Source organism: Balaenoptera borealis (assembly GCF_965194805.1).
Source record: "Balaenoptera borealis genome assembly, chromosome: 16".
Classification (NCBI taxonomy): domain Eukaryota; kingdom Metazoa; phylum Chordata; class Mammalia; order Artiodactyla; family Balaenopteridae; genus Balaenoptera; species Balaenoptera borealis.
Window position 1 is genome coordinate 18,981,976 of NC_138872.1, and position 17,346 is coordinate 18,999,321.

At 52.6% G+C, this 17,346-nt stretch overlaps 2 protein-coding genes and 1 long non-coding RNA gene across 3 annotated transcripts in view; 2 read left to right on the forward strand and 1 right to left on the reverse strand.

Moving 5' to 3' along the window:
* CHD6 (chromodomain helicase DNA binding protein 6) overlaps window positions 1-3,707 on the forward strand; it is a 210,138-nt gene extending 206,431 nt beyond the window's left edge. The window contains exon 37 of the mRNA XM_082359464.1: window positions 435-3,707. Coding sequence (XP_082215590.1) covers window positions 435-1,331 — 897 coding nt within the window. The 3' untranslated portion in view covers window positions 1,332-3,707. The remainder of the gene's footprint in view (window positions 1-434) is intronic.
* A 148-nt stretch (window positions 3,708-3,855) lies between these two features.
* Window positions 3,856-13,657, reverse strand: LOC309613064. The gene is made up of 3 exons (XR_014235505.1): window positions 12,304-13,657; window positions 7,948-10,171; window positions 3,856-5,115 (listed from the first exon to the last, which is right to left on the reverse strand). It is a non-coding gene; the product is annotated as an uncharacterized lncRNA (long non-coding RNA).
* Window positions 9,996-17,346, forward strand: part of EMILIN3 (elastin microfibril interfacer 3) — a 29,630-nt gene continuing 22,279 nt past the window's right edge. Inside the window, exons 1-3 of the mRNA XM_082359473.1 lie at window positions 9,996-10,054; window positions 11,109-11,205; window positions 14,364-14,437. The gene's annotated coding sequence lies outside the window, so the exon portion shown is untranslated. The remainder of the gene's footprint in view (window positions 10,055-11,108; window positions 11,206-14,363; window positions 14,438-17,346) is intronic.

Consider the following 17,346-nt stretch of genomic DNA (forward strand, 5'->3'; position numbering starts at 1 on the left):
TGCCAGCCTCGGCAGCACATGCGCTCAAGTCAGGGTGAAGCAGAGAAGACTGGCACAGCCCTGTGCAAGGATGACACGGAAACTCATGAAGTTGTCCTTTTTTGTTGTTTTTACATTTTACACGTGAAACTACTGTAATATTACGTCAGTCATCCCTCGATAAAAAAAGTCTCGACTAAGACTTGAGGTCTCTGGCTGGTTGCAGCTCCCAGTGCTCCAGCAGCCTCTCCGCAGGGCGGGCGCCCCTCTGCCGTGAGCACATTGGAAGCGGCTCGGTGGTTTCAGGCTCTCAGCCTCGAGGGAGAGGCCCTTGGGGCACAGAGCTGGGCAGCTCCGGGTGGGCAGGCGGACAGGCGGGGCCGGTGAGGAGCCCTCAGCTGCTCACCCGCCATCCAGTAACCTTCAGCATCTTGTGTCTCTCTGTCCTTTTTCAGGGGTTTCTCCCGGAAAACAAGTTCAATCACACCCTTCCTGAGCCTGTTCTCCGAGACTCAGGCCCCCGCCGGAGGGGCAGGCGGCCCCGGAGCGAGCTCCTGAAGGCTCCCGCCCTCGTGGCGGACTCCCCCTCCGGGATGGGGCCTCTGTTCATGAACGGCCTGATCGCCGGGATGGACCTGGTCGGACTTCAGAACATGAGAGACATGCCCAGCATCCCCCTCACGGGGCTGGTGGGGTTCCCGGCCAGCTTTGCAGCGATGCCCACGGGCGAGGAGGTCAAGAGCACGTTGAGCATGCTGCCCATGGTGCTGCCGGGCGTGGCCGCCGTGCCCCAGATGTTTGGGGTCGGGGGGCTCCTCAGCACCCCCATGGCCACCACCTGCGCCTCGGCTGTGCCAGCGCCTTTGTCAAGCACAACGAAGAGTGGCACGTCGGCGGCTGAAAAGACTGCAGAAGACCAGCCCAGCGGCCGCGATGTCAAAACGGACACGTCAGCTGAAGACAAGCCCGGTCCTAGTCCATTTTCCGATCAGGCCGAACCCGCAATAACTACGAGTAGTCCTGTGGCTTTTAACCCGTTTCTCATCCCAGGAGTGTCCCCCGGACTCATTTACCCATCCATGTTTGTCTCCCCCGGCATGGGCATGGCTCTGCCGGCCATGCAGCAGGCCAGACACTCGGAAATAGTAGGTCTGGAGAGCCAGAAGAGGATGAGGAAGAAAACAAAAGGGGACAACCCGGACCCCAGCCCAGAGCCTGCACCCGGGTTGGAGAGGGAGCCGGGCAGCGCCCAGAGCCGCCCCGAATCCAGGGCCCCCGCGCCCCCAGAGAGAGGACACGCAGCACAGGCCGGCGAAGGGGGCCCCCAAGACTCTAACAGTGTCACCAATTAGAACTTTTTCATTGAAGAAATTCTTATGACTTGTAAGTTTCTTATCCCATCAAGGTTTGTTACTTCCCTCACTTCACTGTCATAAGAACCTGTGTTTCCATAAGTACTATTACCTACCTGATTTCCCGTCTGAGAACTATGGTAACAGATGTTAATAGTCACAGGGTCTTGCCACGTCATCAGCTAAGTGTCGTTGACCTAGTGTAGGAGGCGCAGAATCCTCACTCCGTTACCCAGTCGTTCATTCCAGCAATCGTAGTTAGTGCAGACGTGGGGACACGCCCTGCCCCCTTCTCTTCCAAGTTTCCCACTTATTTGAGGAGGAAAAATGGCAAAGGAAAGCCGTCTAGGGATTTACCAGTGAAGAAGGGCCGAAGGAGAGGCAGAGAGCAGCTCTTTTTTCCGTGAGCTGCGCTGAATGGGAAGAATGTGATGGGGAACCAAAAAGCACAGAGAAAGAAGTGCTGGTGCATATTTTTTAGTTAAAATATTTCCCAGTTTTATCATGATTACTAAACGAGTAGGATAGGCAGAAGCATATAATTAATGGTTGAAACCACGTATGTTCATTTCTTTCTAAAACCTTACTGGTAGTAACACCTTTGTGGGTTTTCCGGCACCTGCAGCAAGAAGAAATACCGATGGGGCATTACTTGATACACACGCATCCCCCCTCTCCCAAGTTACCAGGGGGTTCTCAGTACGAGAGAGCTGTACACACCTTGAGCCGTTGCCGGCGCCGATGGGGGTGGAGGACTGCACATGACTAGCGATGCCCCCGCCGAGGCCTCTTAGGGACCGCTCTGGCCACTGCCAGGCCTCCTGGCTCCTTACTTCACGCTCCCCTTCGCCAAGAGTCAGGCTCCTTCTGGAGCCTGCAAAGCAAACAGTCCTTCAGCACTCTTAGACTCGCCAGGGTTTGAGGTTTGTACCACCTCTTGGAATGCGACTGTGAAAAGTTTTTTTTCTTCTCTCCGGATTTTTCTCTACTCGGTTTATATTTTACAGTCGGACCCGGATCCCAAAGCGTCAATTTAGTGGAGACCGTGTTGCAAATTAACATTATTCCCCCTTCTTCCTCAGCTGCCCAGGCCGGGAAGAACCCTCCGGCCCCCGGCAACCCTCACCTGCTTTCCTTTGCCCTCCCAGGTGGTCCCTCCCTTCTGATGGTGTCACTTTTCACCCACAGTTCACACTCTGAGACTTGAAAGAAGCTCGTGGTTCAGTCCCCAGGGGCACAGGGCTGTGCAGGACCGTCAGAAATGTTGGAAGTGTTACTAGTACCAGTTTCACCTTTTGTTGTCACAATTTACTGTATTTTTTACTTTTTCTGTTACAGTTTTGCTATAATTTATCAGAAGGTCCAAAAGTTTGACATAACTATTTCAGTTTGCATTATTTATTTATGATGCTTTTGTCATTGTCTTTTATACATTTGGGATTATAAATTATGTAAATGTCAAAATGAGCATCTCAAAGAAGTCTGTTAAATCGTGGCCGAAAAAAAAAAAAAAACTCAATCAGCTGTATTTTCAAAAATTGGAGTCCCAGTTTTATGAATCAGAGTTATAGATCAGAAATTCTATAAACTGATCATATAAGAAGAAAGAATCCAGTAATTGAACAAATTCTATTTAATGACATCTTTGTAGCATAGGTGATCTCTAATGCTGACAACAGATTTCTTAGAAATGCTGCTCTCTCTATTTAACTAACATTTTGTTCAGTTTTGCCTCCAGTGGAAGCAGAAAAGGTTTTTTCAGCTGTTAAATCCTGAAAATCAATATAATTTATTTATGTAAAAAAAAAATCACTCAATTGATATATTTTTTGAACCTTTTAAGTACTAATTTTCTTTTTATCAAGTAGAAAAAAAACTGTATTTGCCCTAAATCCTTAAAATACAAATGCTATAAAAATTCATGTATCTTGAAAGCCTTACTGCAAATGAGTATTATAGACATCCAGCAGAGCCTGGGTTTTCTTTGTTGTCGTTGTTTTGTATGGAAAAGCTGCTTTCCCCAGGTTCCACTTAGAACCTACAGTAGGTCACAGGGTTCAATATGGATTTGATTTAAAAACCCACCAGCATGCTGAATCCCGTGTTATATCTTATCGAACCTGTATGTTAACTCTCTGGGTGTTTAGGCTTCTCTTTGACTGCTATTGTGTCCCTGTTTGCAAAATGAAAATGACACTCTGTGGATTATTTGCTCTGTAAGGCATAAGTGCTTCTTATGATTATTTTGACGTTTCCAAGAGCAAAAGCCAAATTTAAACTCTCTTCAGCAAACTTGAGCCTTTTCATCTAATTCCATGTCACTCACAGCCATAACTTTCCTTGATCATTCTTCACCCCATGTCTTACATAATAAATTGTCTGTGGTCTTGATCCTGGATTTAAAAAAAAAAAGTTTAAAAGTCAAATTTGTATCTGAGGACTTAAGTGGCACTTGGATATCTCTTGCTGCCTGGGCATTTTTATGAATGCATCATATGCACACAGGAATCCACTGTCTTTCCTAGGTGCCCAGTTTATGCCGGGCACCCTGTTGGGGGCTTGTTAAATATCATTCATGAGGGTTGGCTTGATTTACCTCTTGAGCTACCAGAGCACCCAGTTAAAACAGATGCCGTAGAAGGGGGTGCAGCACTGCACCTGCTCCCCAGACTTGGGGCCTGAACGCTCGCAGCTGATGCCTCCACTCTCTTAAGCCCCATTTCATAGGCCCCACCTCAGGTCACACGCCTGGGGCTTCAGGAGGGAAACTCTGTGGGTTGGAACAGGCCCCAAAACACAGAAATGCCTCAGTAGCTAAAGTTCTTACAGCTCGTTAAGAACTTCGTGATCCTTAGCTTTGGGTAGCTGTGTCAGAAGTTACCAACGAGGCTGGCAGGAAAGTGCCAGAGTCTCGGTGAGGCTGAGCAGGAACCCCACCAGCCTCACCCTTGCTGGGTCCCTTGCTGGTACCAGTAGGTGGTGGATGAACAGCCTAGAGCATGGGTGGGCCGTGGTTCCAGAAGGCCTTACGGACCTCTGCTACAGTTTGCTTTGTAGATCTTTAGACTTGGGGAGCCCTCCTTCTGGGTAGAAGAATAAGTAGTAAAGAGTCTTGGTTTCACTCTTGACCTCCAAGCCTGCCCCAGTAGATTCTACCTCCTCGTATGAGGGTGGGAGAGTACAATTAGTCATGTACGTTGGGCTAGTGTTTTAATGTTTCGTGCGTGTTTACCATAAGTGACCTCGTTTGTTCTCAGAGCATCTTGGTTGCTGGGTAGAGGGATTCTGGCGTCCAGTCTGCCTCACGAAAGCCAACGGAGAGGCTGCAAAGCTATCTCATCAACTACAGAGAACAGAGCTGGGATAGACAACCCCCCAACCCCAGCAGCCTGAGGCCAGGACGCTTCAACCTTTGCGATACTTAGTCTGGGACCCCCTCAGCCTCAGAGACCAGCTCTGACTGAATTACACTCGGGAAAATTGGCATCGGGAAACATGGAACAGTTGTGTCACACCCTCTGGGAAACTTTATGCTCTATTCATTTATACCTTAAAATGGTTTCTTGCAAGAATTACTGTTCATTTGCCTGGTCTAGAAACCACAAAAGGACCTCTTTCTCAGGTCAGCAGTGGGGTTCACCCAGCCCAGTGACTATCACCTTGGTTCTGGACCGTGGCTACTCAAAACCCAGTCTCCGAGGGATGGGAGCGCAAAGGCAGGTCCTCAGGACACACGGCTTGTGCTACCCAGTGGCCGGCATTGTGACCACGCTCAGCGGGGTATCTGTGGGGTAAGATAGGAAATAAGGGAAAGGGATGAATAAAGTACCGGCTCCTACGAGGAAGGTGTTCCCCGCGGTGCGTTTGGAAATGACTGAAGTTGGTGCTGTGGAAGCCCGTCCTGGTGTCCGAGCTCCCAAGGTCAAAAGGACAAAGGGAGCAACTAGGATGGGGGGCGGGGGGAGGAGAGTGGAGGCCCTGGAAGAGCTGTGGTTCCCCTGGCGGAGGCAGGAGCAGCATTCCCACCTTCTCTAAGCTTCAGTTTCCTCCTCTGTGGAACAGGGATTATTATAACTTGAACCTGTAGGGTTGTTGATGGGGTTGATGGAAATGATCGATGTCAAGTGCGTACAACTGCTTGTTATATTTGAGTCATATACCTTTACTCCTTTTAAATAGCTGGTGAGGTGAGGATTGCCAGTCCCGGAATGATAAGATAGTTAAATTAGGGGTGTAGCAGGGGAATCAAGGGTGAGGAGAATCTTGCTCCAAGCCCCGAGGCAAGTACAGAGTAGATCTGGGGTTGGACTCAAAGCACCTGCAGGAAACAGGTTTTCTGACTGCCTCTGTCCCTATGACCCTACACACAGGAAAGAAGGGGCCTTTCCACGCAAGCCCGTTGATCAGAGTGAACTAAAGGGGTGAGGAGACTATTGTGGGGCTGGGGGACAGGGCAGCTCCCGGGTCTGTGTAGCCTCCGTCGGGGTAGGGTTGCCAGATTTAGGGGAAAAAAGACACCCAGTTACATTTTAATTTCAGATAAACTAATATTCTTGGTACACGTATATCCCATGCAATATCTGGTAGGTAATTATGCTAAGGTGTTTTTGGTTTATCTAGATTTCAAACCATTAAGGGACCAGGCATCCTGTTTTCTCTGGTCCCTTAATGTAATGATGCACATTTACTAGGAACTTCTTTGAGTGGGGCTTGTGCTTTATGGCCATATTCCCAATCCCCACAGTAACTCTGAGGTTATACCCATTTTACAGATGAGAGAACTGAGGCCCAGAGAGGCTAAGCAACACCCAATCACCCAGCTGATAAATGGCAAGGGATCTGGGGACACAGAGAAACCAATTCCAGAGCCATGAACTGGCCAATAATGGAGTCAGGGTGGGCATCTGGTCTGAGGCGTGGAGGAGGCTGCCCCTCAGTGCAGCTTTGTAAAGTAGCAGTAAACAGGGATGATGAGCAAGGGGAGAGGGACTGATCTGGCCCGTGCTGCCCCCTGGCTACAGTGGCCAGCCCTGAGGCCAGAGGAGCCAGGTCACCCAGGGAAGAAGGTATTTCCTTCTCATCCTGCTGTGCGAGCCTGGGGGCGGTCATGGCGTCTGGGTGCTTGGACTCCCCAGCCTGGGTCCAAGGGGAAGCATCCAGCCTTAGAAGGTGGAAAAGAAGGATGGCAGGGGGTTGTGTAACTGCTCAGCCAGAAGGGCTTGGGGGGAGGGGAGGAGTGCTCTGAGGCTAAGAGGAGAGAGGCAACTTGGCTTGCGGGTAGTTCCCCAACCAGGGATTGAACCCGTGCCCTCGGCAGTGAAAGCGAGGAGTCCTGACCACTGGACCGCCAGGGAATTCCCAAACTGTACTTTTTTTTTTTTTTTTTTTTTTTTGCTGAGAGGCAACTTGCAAACAGACCATCTCCAAAGGCCAGAGCCTCATTTCAGCCCAAGCTTTGAGTAAGGACCTGGAAAGCAGGACCAGAAACCCCAACTGCGAGAGCTTCGGTCTGGCTTTTTAGTGTGAAAACTGCTCGCCTCTCGCCCTAGGGTGCCGTCTGCACCCACCAGGCCCTGGTGACCTTCCTCCCCCTGCGAGGCCCAGCCCCACGTCCGCTAAGGGTCCCCAGCACCACCTCCCGCTGCCTGCTCTGCGACCTGCTGTGCCAGGCCTCGACGCCCATGATCTCATCCCAAACGTGTTCCTCAGATGAGGACGAGGCCCAGGTGGTTGTCACCTCCTCCAGTGGCCCTGTGAGTGGAAGGACAGGAACCTAGAGGGGCGTCTGATTACAAAAGCGCAGGCCCCTCACAGTCTTCCTAGAGCATACAGCCCATCGCCTGGTTTGGTACAGCCCACAAGCCAAGAATGGGCTTTTACATTTTTTAATAATGGAAAAGTCAAAAGAATACTATTTCACGACCCGTGAAGAGCATACCAAATTCAGATTTCAGAGACCACGAGGTTTTCTTAGAGCACAGCCACGTTCCTTTACGTACTGTCCGGGGCTGTCTCCACCCCACACAGCGGGCTTGAATGGCTGTTCCAGAACCACATGGCCTGTAAAGCTGAAAATATTTGCTATGTGGCCCTTTCCAGAAAAAGCTTGCAGACTCCTGTCCTGGAGCATCCATTGTATTCACAGATTCAGTGCAAAAACTAAGTCATTTAAAATATTTTTATATTAATTCAAACGTGGTTTTGTATAAATAGGAACCATACACTAGTATAGAAGAATGACATCTACTTCTGAGATAAAACAGACTTCAAAGAAGTGCTGGACTTCGGGCCTGTCTCAAGTTTCCGCCTCCAAACCCCCAGGGCATCCTTTCACTTCAGAGGGAAAGTCAGAACCGCCTGTCCTGCACTCTCTCTCCTCCATGCCATGTCCTATTTGGGGCAAAGGAGAAGGAAGCCAGAGGACAGATGTGAAGCTGCCAGCGATAGAGAAGCAATTTTTAGAGAAAGGACCCAAAAAGGGCAGGGAGACGTGTGTTCGGAGGACACAGGCAGAGGGAGACACACGACGTGGGTTAAGGACCAGGAGGCAAAACCACCCATGCCTTGGGAAGGGGCCTGCAAGACGGTCCTCAGTCAGGGGCTGTGGGCTGACTACCTGCAGTGTGGGCTGAAGATGGGCCTGGCGGACGAGCCAGCTTGGGTCATGGTCCCAGCTGGAGCTCAGGCAACAGGAAGGCCAGATGCGGGGAGCTGAGTGCAAGGCAGCGGTGGCCGGGAGCCGCCGGCGGGTGCCCTGGCCAAGGCTTACTGGCAGCCACGTCCTGGAAGCTGAGTTCAGAGGAAACAGGAAAGAGCAGCTGGGACCAAGTCTCTGCAGGGACAAGTGAGTTCCCCTCACACACCCGCCCACATTGTGACTAAGGGCAGCCGGCACACCTCATTGGGCCCCAGCCCATGGCCAGCTCGACCCTCTTGTGATAGAGGGCTGGCGAACTGGCCTCCCAAAGGCACAGGGCCCTAGGACACTGCCTGGGGACTTGCGGCCCGTCCTGCTGTGCCGCAGGCTGGGCTGTGCTCCGGACACAGATCAGATCGGGCACCACCCTGCTGCTGGGGGCCTCAGAGTCTGGTTGGGGGACAGGACTGACCCACAGAACCGCCGAATCTGCCGGACGTTGCCCTCTCCTGACGCAGCACCAGGCGGAGGGACGTGAGACACTGAGTGGATCCAAGGCTCCTGCGGGCCAGCGTGGACTGTGCCTGGGAGCAGCTGCCGGCAGCAGACGTGGGCGACGACGAGGGGGAGGGCACGGGAGGGAGGAAGTGCCGCGGCTTTCAGGGGAGGAAGCTGGGCGATTCGGCTAATGACTTCCTGGTAAATTTGACATCAGTGCAAGTGGGCAAAAGTGTAGAAAGGAGTTTTAAAGCTGTGCCAAGGGTTTACCCAGAATAAATCAAGCCCCATCCGCCTCCGTCCTTTTTTGGGAAGATGACTCTTGGGTGAAGAGAGCCGTGCTGGGTGTTTTTCACGGTGATGGAAAAAACAGAGAGCTGTGGGCATGTGTCCCGACCTGAATGGCCATGCCCAAGGAGAACTAAGAAACAGGTATGTGTCCCTCTGGGGAGACCTCAGTGGCTCATGGGCCCTTTCATTCAATATCTTGCAGTGTTCGTAAACTCGCATGCCTCCCGGGTGAGGCAGGTGACACACGTGAGTGACAGGGGCCAGAGTTAAGGCAATAAATTTAAGATTTAAGACAAACTTAAGACCGATGGCAACTAGAAACCTCTTGCCCTGACTAAAAGGGGCAGCGGCTACCAGCTACAGCCAATTGATGCCATAGAGGAATTTGGGCCTGTGTTGCCCAATACCCTGATAGTTTTTCAACAGAGGATGGAAATTCAGATATTTGTATAGAATCCCCAGATTTTTAAGTGTATGCAATAAATTCAGATTTTCAAAAACTCCAGGGGCAGACAAATGTCTGTTGACAGGCTGGATCCAGGGCACTTGGGAACAAGTCTGCTACTTGAGCGATGGCAGAGCCGTGGGCGTTGTCAGGCTCCCGATACAGCCCCCAGGTGACATGTGAGAAAGCAGAATCAGGATGCGTTTTTGTGGTTTTTTTTTTAATTATATTTATTTATTTATTTATCATTTTTGGCTGTGTTGGGTCTTCGTTGCTGCGTGCGGGCTTTCTCTAGTTGGGAGGAGCGGGGGCTACTCTTCCTTGCGGTGCCCAGGCTTCTCATTGCGATGGCTTCTCTTGTTGCGGAGCACGGGCTCTAGGTACACGGGCTTCAGTAGTTGTGGCTCGCAGGCTCTAGAGCGCAGGCTCAGTAGTTGTGGCGCATGGGCTTAGTTGCTCCGCGGCATGTGGGATCTTCCCGGACCAGGGCTCAAACCCGTGTCTCCTGCATTGGCAGGCAGATTCTTAACCACTGCGCCACCAGGGAAGCCCTCAGGATGCATTTTAAGGGAGGTGACTATCCTGTCCCCCACTGGGGTGTTCAGCTGGCTCTCAGAAGCAGGACACGAGGAAAGGCTCCGGAGTTCACGTCGGTGCAGTGCTGGCAGCTAGCAGCCCCCGGAGGACTGAGCTCTCCCCCCCAACGTCCAGGAAGGCACTGCAGTCGCACATGGGGCGACCCTGGGCACCTGCCAACATCTGATGGGACCCCCCCGACCCCCTGGACTGAAGCAGCCGTGTGAAATCTCCTCAGTCTCATCACTGGGCCCCTGGAGCTCGGGTCCTGGCTGGGTGCGTGTGCCTGTCGTGTTGACACTTGGGGCTCACCCTTCTCCGTCCCCAGCGCATGCAGGTTCCTGAGAATCCTCAGGGTCTTACAAGGAGTGAGTGATTTCACCTGCGGCCACCCTGCAGGTGTGAGTGGGGGAGGAGAGCAGGATGGGGGAGGGGTCCAAGCTGCGCGCAAGCGGCATTAAGCCTCGGTCCTGGCTCTGACTGAGAGGAGGCCAGACCGGGAGAACGAGATCCCGGTCCCACGGCCCACCCCTTCCCCCATCCCCACTCCGGCTTCGATCCAGGCTTTTCCATTCACAGATCCTAAACGATCCTAAACGTTCCAGGCTGGCAAAGAGCCAGGGGGGCTGCCAAAGCCCCAGTGAATGCCTTCGGGGGGACTGGGGTGGGGGGATGTGCAGGCCTCTCAGGTGGATTATAGGGGCCTGAGGAAAGCCCCCAACCCCAGTCCCCGGGCCCACAGTTGGGAGACCCTCCAACTCTCACCACGGTCCCTTGTCAAATCTCCCCATCGGGAAGCAAGCTGTGTGTCCATAGGGAAAGGGCCCTCAACTTGTACTCCTGGCGTGCTTGTGCATCTGAGAGACAGAGTTGGAGGGCGGGGGGCCTGGGGGAGCAGGAGCTCCCGCCAGCTGATCCCCTGTGGCCACTTCCTTCCTTTCCCCAGACAAGTTGGAGATGATTAGCCTCCACTCAGGGAGGGGATGCAGACGCAGCCCCCCACCGTGGACTGGGGTATGGGAGGGTTTGGAGCCCCCTCCAGCTGTGCTCTCAGCACACGACCCACCATCCCAAACAGGCCCAGGGAGCAGCCATGGTCCACTGCCCGCCCCCTGGCCCCGCTGGCCCTGGCACCCCAGCCTCGTAAGCAGCAGGAGTTGAGAGATAAGACACCCATCCAAAGTGGCACTGTCTCTGCCCATTCGACTTTGGGGGCGCAATGCTCTTCAAATCTGACCTTGTGATTTTGGGTTCTCGATTATTCCTTGCGCCCTCTGGCTCCCCTCCCTTTCGTGCTAAGCCAGTCAGCGGGTCTGTGCTCATTTCTCAGGGACTTGATATGACAATGAGCAGAAAAGAAAAGAAAAGAATCTCCTCCTGTCTTTTGACTTTCAAAAGCAGCCCCTGGCCTGGACACAACGTGACAGGTAAGAGCAAAGCTTCCCATACCGCCCCTCCCCCCATCTAGAAAAAGATTCCTGAGGGCAAGAGGAGGGTCTGTCAGGGGGGACCTGCGGGGATTGGGCCAAAGGAGCCAGCCTGTCCCATCCCCGCCCAGGAGCTCCTGGACCCCAGCTGGCTCTCGGCAGCAGGACGCGACGTCAGCCCCACAGACCTCTGGGCTCCTCCCTGGGGGCCCGTGGCGCTGCCCTTCCCGCGTGGCTGTGGCACCCCCAGCAGCCCAGCAACACGTCCCCGAGCACAGACAGTGAGAGTGGCTGTCGCCTGTGCCCCGGGCTTCACTTGGGGTCAGACCTTCTCGCCCCGTTGGACAACCCTCCTCCCAACACCCAGGGCACCAGCCGGAGCCCTGCGCCGTTAGAGGGTGGGGCCCGGGTATCGGTGGGGGGAGGGCAGTGCGGAAAGCCCACCCGCCCACTGTGCTCTGAGGGGCTGGGAGGAACCAGCCCAAGGGCCCCGCACCCCAAGTCAAGTGGGTGCTGAGTAAACCCCGCCCTGTGATGCAGGGGCTGCTCGAACGCCCACTGACCGACTTGGAGCCCAGCGGCTGTGAGCTCTCTGCAGGCCAAGAGCAGAGAGCCCAGCCAGGCCTCGGAGCCCCCCTGCAAGGCCGCGAGAGAGAGGAAGCAGCGCCCACCTCCCTGAGGGTGGGAGGGCTCGGAGTTTATCCACAGAAGGGTCTCCGGGGGCAGCGGGATGCCCGGAAGGGACTCAGTTTCTGAATGGCCCAGGGCACCTCTCTGGGTCTCTCCTTCCCTGTGCTCAGTGGGGTTCCTGGGGTCCCTGCCAGCTCTGCTGCCCTGAGATGATGTGTCCCCCTCCCTGGGGGTGGAGGGTCCTCAGTCTAAGCTCAGCCTCAGGACTCGAGGCCCTCTCTCTGGCTGAAGCTCAGTTGACTGATGCTTCCATTTCCTCCTGGAGCTTGGAGCGGGGGTCCTGAGCCCCCTCGGCAGGGTCTCCACCTTCCTGTTCGGCTATTCCCCAAGAGCCTTTTTATAAAGAGTTCGGCTGGGATCCAGGGAACTTTGGGAAAGTATGTATGGGACAAGCCAAGCTGTACTAACCTGTCTTCCTCCCGGAGTTGAAAGGGGCCAGGTGGTTCCCAGACAAATGCAGAGGCGGGCTTGGGGGTGGGGAGGAGGCTTGCACACGCTCAGGGCGGAGGGGAGGGTGGGGAGGCATGGCCAGAGGCAGCAGAGATGGGGGCCTGCTCCCAGGTGTCTTGTGTAGACATACATGAAACACACACACACACCCCCCAAAAGTGCTTGGTTACGCAGCTACATAGGCATGCAAACATGGACAGTTGTGTGCTGTGTATACAGAAATATGCACAGGCACATGTACAGAGACTGCAGAGACGTGCTCAAACGTGTTCACACACACAGACCCGCACACACGTATGCACGTGCATACACACAAAGGATGCAGATTGAGAAATTCCAGGCCAAACCTAGGAGGAGGGAGAGGGTCTGACCACCGTGATGACCCAGCTCCCTCACACACAAACACACACACACACACACACACACACACACACACACACACACACACACCCCTTGGGAGGGAACCACTTCCTTCAGAGGAGCTTTTGGACTCAGGGCAACATGCAATCAAGACCTTGTGCTGGGAAAGAAGGCGCCTTTGTGTGCTGGAATGGGGCTGCAGGAGCAGCTGCAGTTCCTCCAGGATAAGGGCCAGGCCCACTCCGTTCTGTTCCATGCCCCAGGGGAGGAAGGTCAGGCGGGGCCAGGGATGGAGGGCGGGAGTGGGAGCGCCAGCAGGCCCTGCACCAACCCTGGGTTACTGTCTCTGGCAGGCTGCCCAGAGCCCAGAAAGCCACTCTGACCCCCAGCCCTGGTCTGGCCCTGTCCCCAGAACGCCCCGTGGCTCTGCCCCCAGGTCTGGTGCGATGCTGACCCAGACCGAAGCCTGGCTCTGGCCTCAGGCTCCACGCTCGCCTTGTGCCAGTGGGCTTGCTTTTTTTTCAGCAGAGTGAAAAAAGGTCAGGCTCTCGAATTATAAAGACGTGAGGTTGAGTGCTGGCTCTGTCGCTCGCCAACGGGATGAACCTAATTTTTTTGAGCCCTAAATTCAAGTTCTTGTTACCGTGCTCAGAGCCTGGAGGCAAATCCTCTTTATTGATCTCTCAGAGCCTGGCGCCCTCTCTGTGTGTTTTATCTCCAGGCCTGGGCGGTCGGGCTGGTAGAGCATCCTGCCAGCTTCTGTTGCCCTGGCCCAGGGAGGAGGGCAGAACCCAGGCCCAGTCCCTGGAGCTGCCCCCTCTGAGTTCCTTCCTCCCTTTGCCCTCCTGCCTTTGTGGTCCTTGCCCCCAGCTGCAGGCACCCAGGGCCCCTCTGAGCCTCCTTGTCAAACTCTGAAGGTGCCTCCCCCTCCTCCCTGCTCCCCCGCCCCAGATCCAGCCTGCCCCCTGCTCCCTCCGAGCTGGGTTCTCTGCAGGCTGAGCCTCCAGCAAAAACAGCCCTGTGATCTAACTCAGGATTCAGCAGAGGGAGACCCAGAGGTGACTTCAGCACCATCTCCAGACACTGTGCTGGGACTATCTCCAGTCATTCAGTCAACAGATATTTACTGAAGGTCTACTATGCGCCAGATGGTGTTCCAGATGCTCGACATTCAGCAGTGGACAAATAGACAAAAACCTCCACCCTTGTGGGCTCACGTCCCAGTACCATTACCATAGCGCACGCTGTTGGGGGCCTTGAGCGTCACACGGTCCCCCATGTCTACCCTGAGAGCTGTAATCATCCTACGCACACAGACAGCACTTCCTTCCTGTGACACCACAAAACTTGGGCATGTCACTATCATAGCTCTTTCTCTCCCCTCAGCCACCCTGCCCCGAGACCATGAGTATCTCAGGGGCAAGGGGGAGCCTGGCATAGATCTGGTATGAAGCCATGATTGTCGGACTCAGCAATGGCTTTCAGTAGTTCAAGTGCGTTCAGCTACCACTGCCCCTTGGTGGGTGTCTTTCTTTTGCTCTAACTGTAACTAGGCACTTCTCTTTCAATGTATTTTTAATGTGTTATGTAATTGTGTATAATTACATAATAGTCAATGAATCTGTGTCCCTATTGTTAATAAAATTGTTCTGTTTTAGGAAATGACTTACCCTGAAGCTCAACTAACCTAGCGTGGGGCGTGTCAGGTCAAGTGCTCTGCTCTGTACCCGAGGTACGATTGATTCATCTGTTCATGCAGTATTAGTTGAACACTTGCCCCACGCAGACCCGGAGTCGGGGAGCGGGAGCCCAGGGAGACCCCTGTCTAGAGGGGCCCCTGTCATCTAGCAGGGGACCAGGACAGGTAAGCAGAAAAGTGCAATTAAGTGGATGGAATGATGGGCTGGTGCTGCAGGAGCCTGAAGGGAGACCCCTGGGAGGCTGGGTGGATCAAAGATGATTATGCAGAACCGGGGACATTGATCTGAGACTTCAAGGAGCAGTTGGGTGTATTTTTCCGATAGAGATGAGAGAGGGGTGATCCAGACAGAGGCACCAGCATTTGCAAAAGTCATGGAAATGGGAAGTGCCTGATGTGTGTGAAGGAACGGGGAAATGTTAGATGTGCTGGGTGGGGCAGGTGTGTGTCAGGCTGGGCTGGAGAAGAAGCTGGAGCCAGATAGGACTGTGGATGACAGGGAGAGCAGGGAACCCCTGCCACATGGAGGGCACCCAACCTGGCCCCAGAGCTGCTCCGCTGAGCTCTCCCTGTTCCCATCAGAAGGAACCCTCTGGCTCAGCCTTGCCGTCCCCACCTCCAACCTGCCCTAGGAAACTCAGGTTTTGCTGTGGTCAGATTCCCTCTATTCTTGGCTTAGATTAAAAAAAAAAAAAAAAAAAAATTATGGGCGGGAATTTTTGTAAGAGCTCTTTATATATTGAAATTCTTGATTCTTTGTTACATAGCTATCTTGTTTTTTGTTTTTCTTTGCAGTTTGACCTTGATTTTGTTTTGATGGAAAGAAACCTGACATATTTTTGTTGTCATATTCATGAATCTGTTCATTTGACGTTGTCTTAGAAAATTATTGCCTATCCTAAAATTGTATACGGATTAGGATTCTTTTCTGGTTTAACTTCCAACATTTAAATCTTTAAGCCATCTGAGGTTTATTTTGGTGTAAGGTAGGGATCTAACTTTATTTTTTCCAAATTGTGAGCCAGTTGTCCAGTCCCGTTTAGTGAGTAATCCATCATTTCTGCACTGGTTTGTTTATTTTGTTCAAAATTCATTTCCTCTCTTCTTGATTTTGAAAGTCATACTTGCAATCTAAAAATTAAAAAAAATTTTTTTGTAATTTTAAAAAGAGGAGTAGGAGGAGGCAGAGTAGTCCAAATGTCATGGACGTGTATGACATAAAAGGTGAGAGCCCTCCCCTGGGCTCAACAGTTTGTTATATATCATTTTATTATTAGTTTTATAACACTTATTAGATTTCCCTTTAAACAGAGAAGTACAAAGGAGAAAACCCAAGAGGAATCAAAATCTCTAGATAACATATACTGACATAAAATTATGCTGACATTAAAAAAAAAGAATAATACATAATAGGGTTGGAAAAGTCAAGCCATCCTGAAAGATACAAAATGAAAAATCAGGGAATTCCCTGGTGGTCCAGTGGTTAGGACTCCGTGCTTTCACTGCCGAGGGCCCGGGTTCAATCCCTGGTGGGGAACTAAGATCCCGCAAGCCTCGCAGCATGGCCAAAAAAAAAAAAACACCTCTCTCACTCACTATCCTCTCACACCAAGTCCCTTGCCCCAAAGGTAACCAGCTACATTTCCTATTTGCTTTAGTTTGAAATGCATTTCTTTACCACACTCTGTGTTCATTTGTGGATGGGTCTATTTCTGGACTTTCAATTTTCCCTGCCATTTATCTCTTTGCTCTTCTGGTGCTGGTACCATACTGTTTAAGGTATTAGAGTTTCACCATATGTTTTAACAGCTGGGAGGGTAAGGCCTCCCTTACTGATCTTCACATACAGGGATGTCATGATTGTCTTGGTCCGTTCTGGCTGCCCTAACAAAGTACCATAGACGGGGTGGCTCAAGCAGCAGACATTTATTTCTCTTGGATCTGGATGCCGGAAGTCTGAGATCAGGGTGCTAGCATGATCGGGTTCTGGTGAGGCCCCTCTTCTGGACAGGCAGTCTGCCAGCTTCTCACTGTGTCCTCATGATGCAGAAAAGGAGCAAAGGAGCTCTCTGGGGTCCCTTCCATGAGGGCACTAATCCCATTCATGAGGGCTCTGACCTCTGTTACAATTATCTCCCAAAGTCCCTGCCTCCTCATGCCATTACACTGGGGGTAAGGTTTCAATACATGAATTTGGGGTGAGGAGACACAGACATTCAGTCCATAACAATAGCTATTCTACACTTATTTTCCATGTCAACTTTATATTGTAAACCTCCCCCATTTGATCGAAAATTTGTTGGACTTGCATTATTTTTATGGGTTAATCTGGGGCTGGTTATCTTCTTTGAGGGACTGAATGTTCCTGTCATGAGTAAGGGCATGACTGTCTCCTGGGACTACATTCAGGTTCTCTGATATTTCTTGTTCAGGATCTTGAACATCCCTCCTCAGGGCACCTTAATCTTCATCCACGGGGTGCTATAGCTGCCACCCCCTGAGAGCAAGAGGACTTGGGGGGCTTGGTCACTTTCCTCTGGCACCCGAGGGCCCTCAGGTAGAAGAGGGAGTAGACATGCTCGGCAGGGCTCCAGGGATGGACCTCGGACCTCTGGGGGTCACACAGAGGCCGCCTTTGGCTCTACAAAAGGAAGAATGTTCTGTCTGTTGGAGCTGCAGGGCCACGGAACGAGGAACAAGCTGCCAGGGGAAGTGGGGAGCGCTTCATGGATGGCACTTTTCCAGTGTTCCAGGGAAAATGTCGCCTGTGCTGCCCAAGGGCTTGCTGGTTGGGTGGGGGGAGTGGGGGGAGGAGGGGCGCTGGGTCACAGGGCCCAGCCCTTCCACTCTGACCAAGTGGGAAGGTCCAAGGCTTCCCAGCACCCCCTCTGTGCCCCTCACCTTGCTTCAGTCTCCACAATGACCCCTCATGATGGGACGGT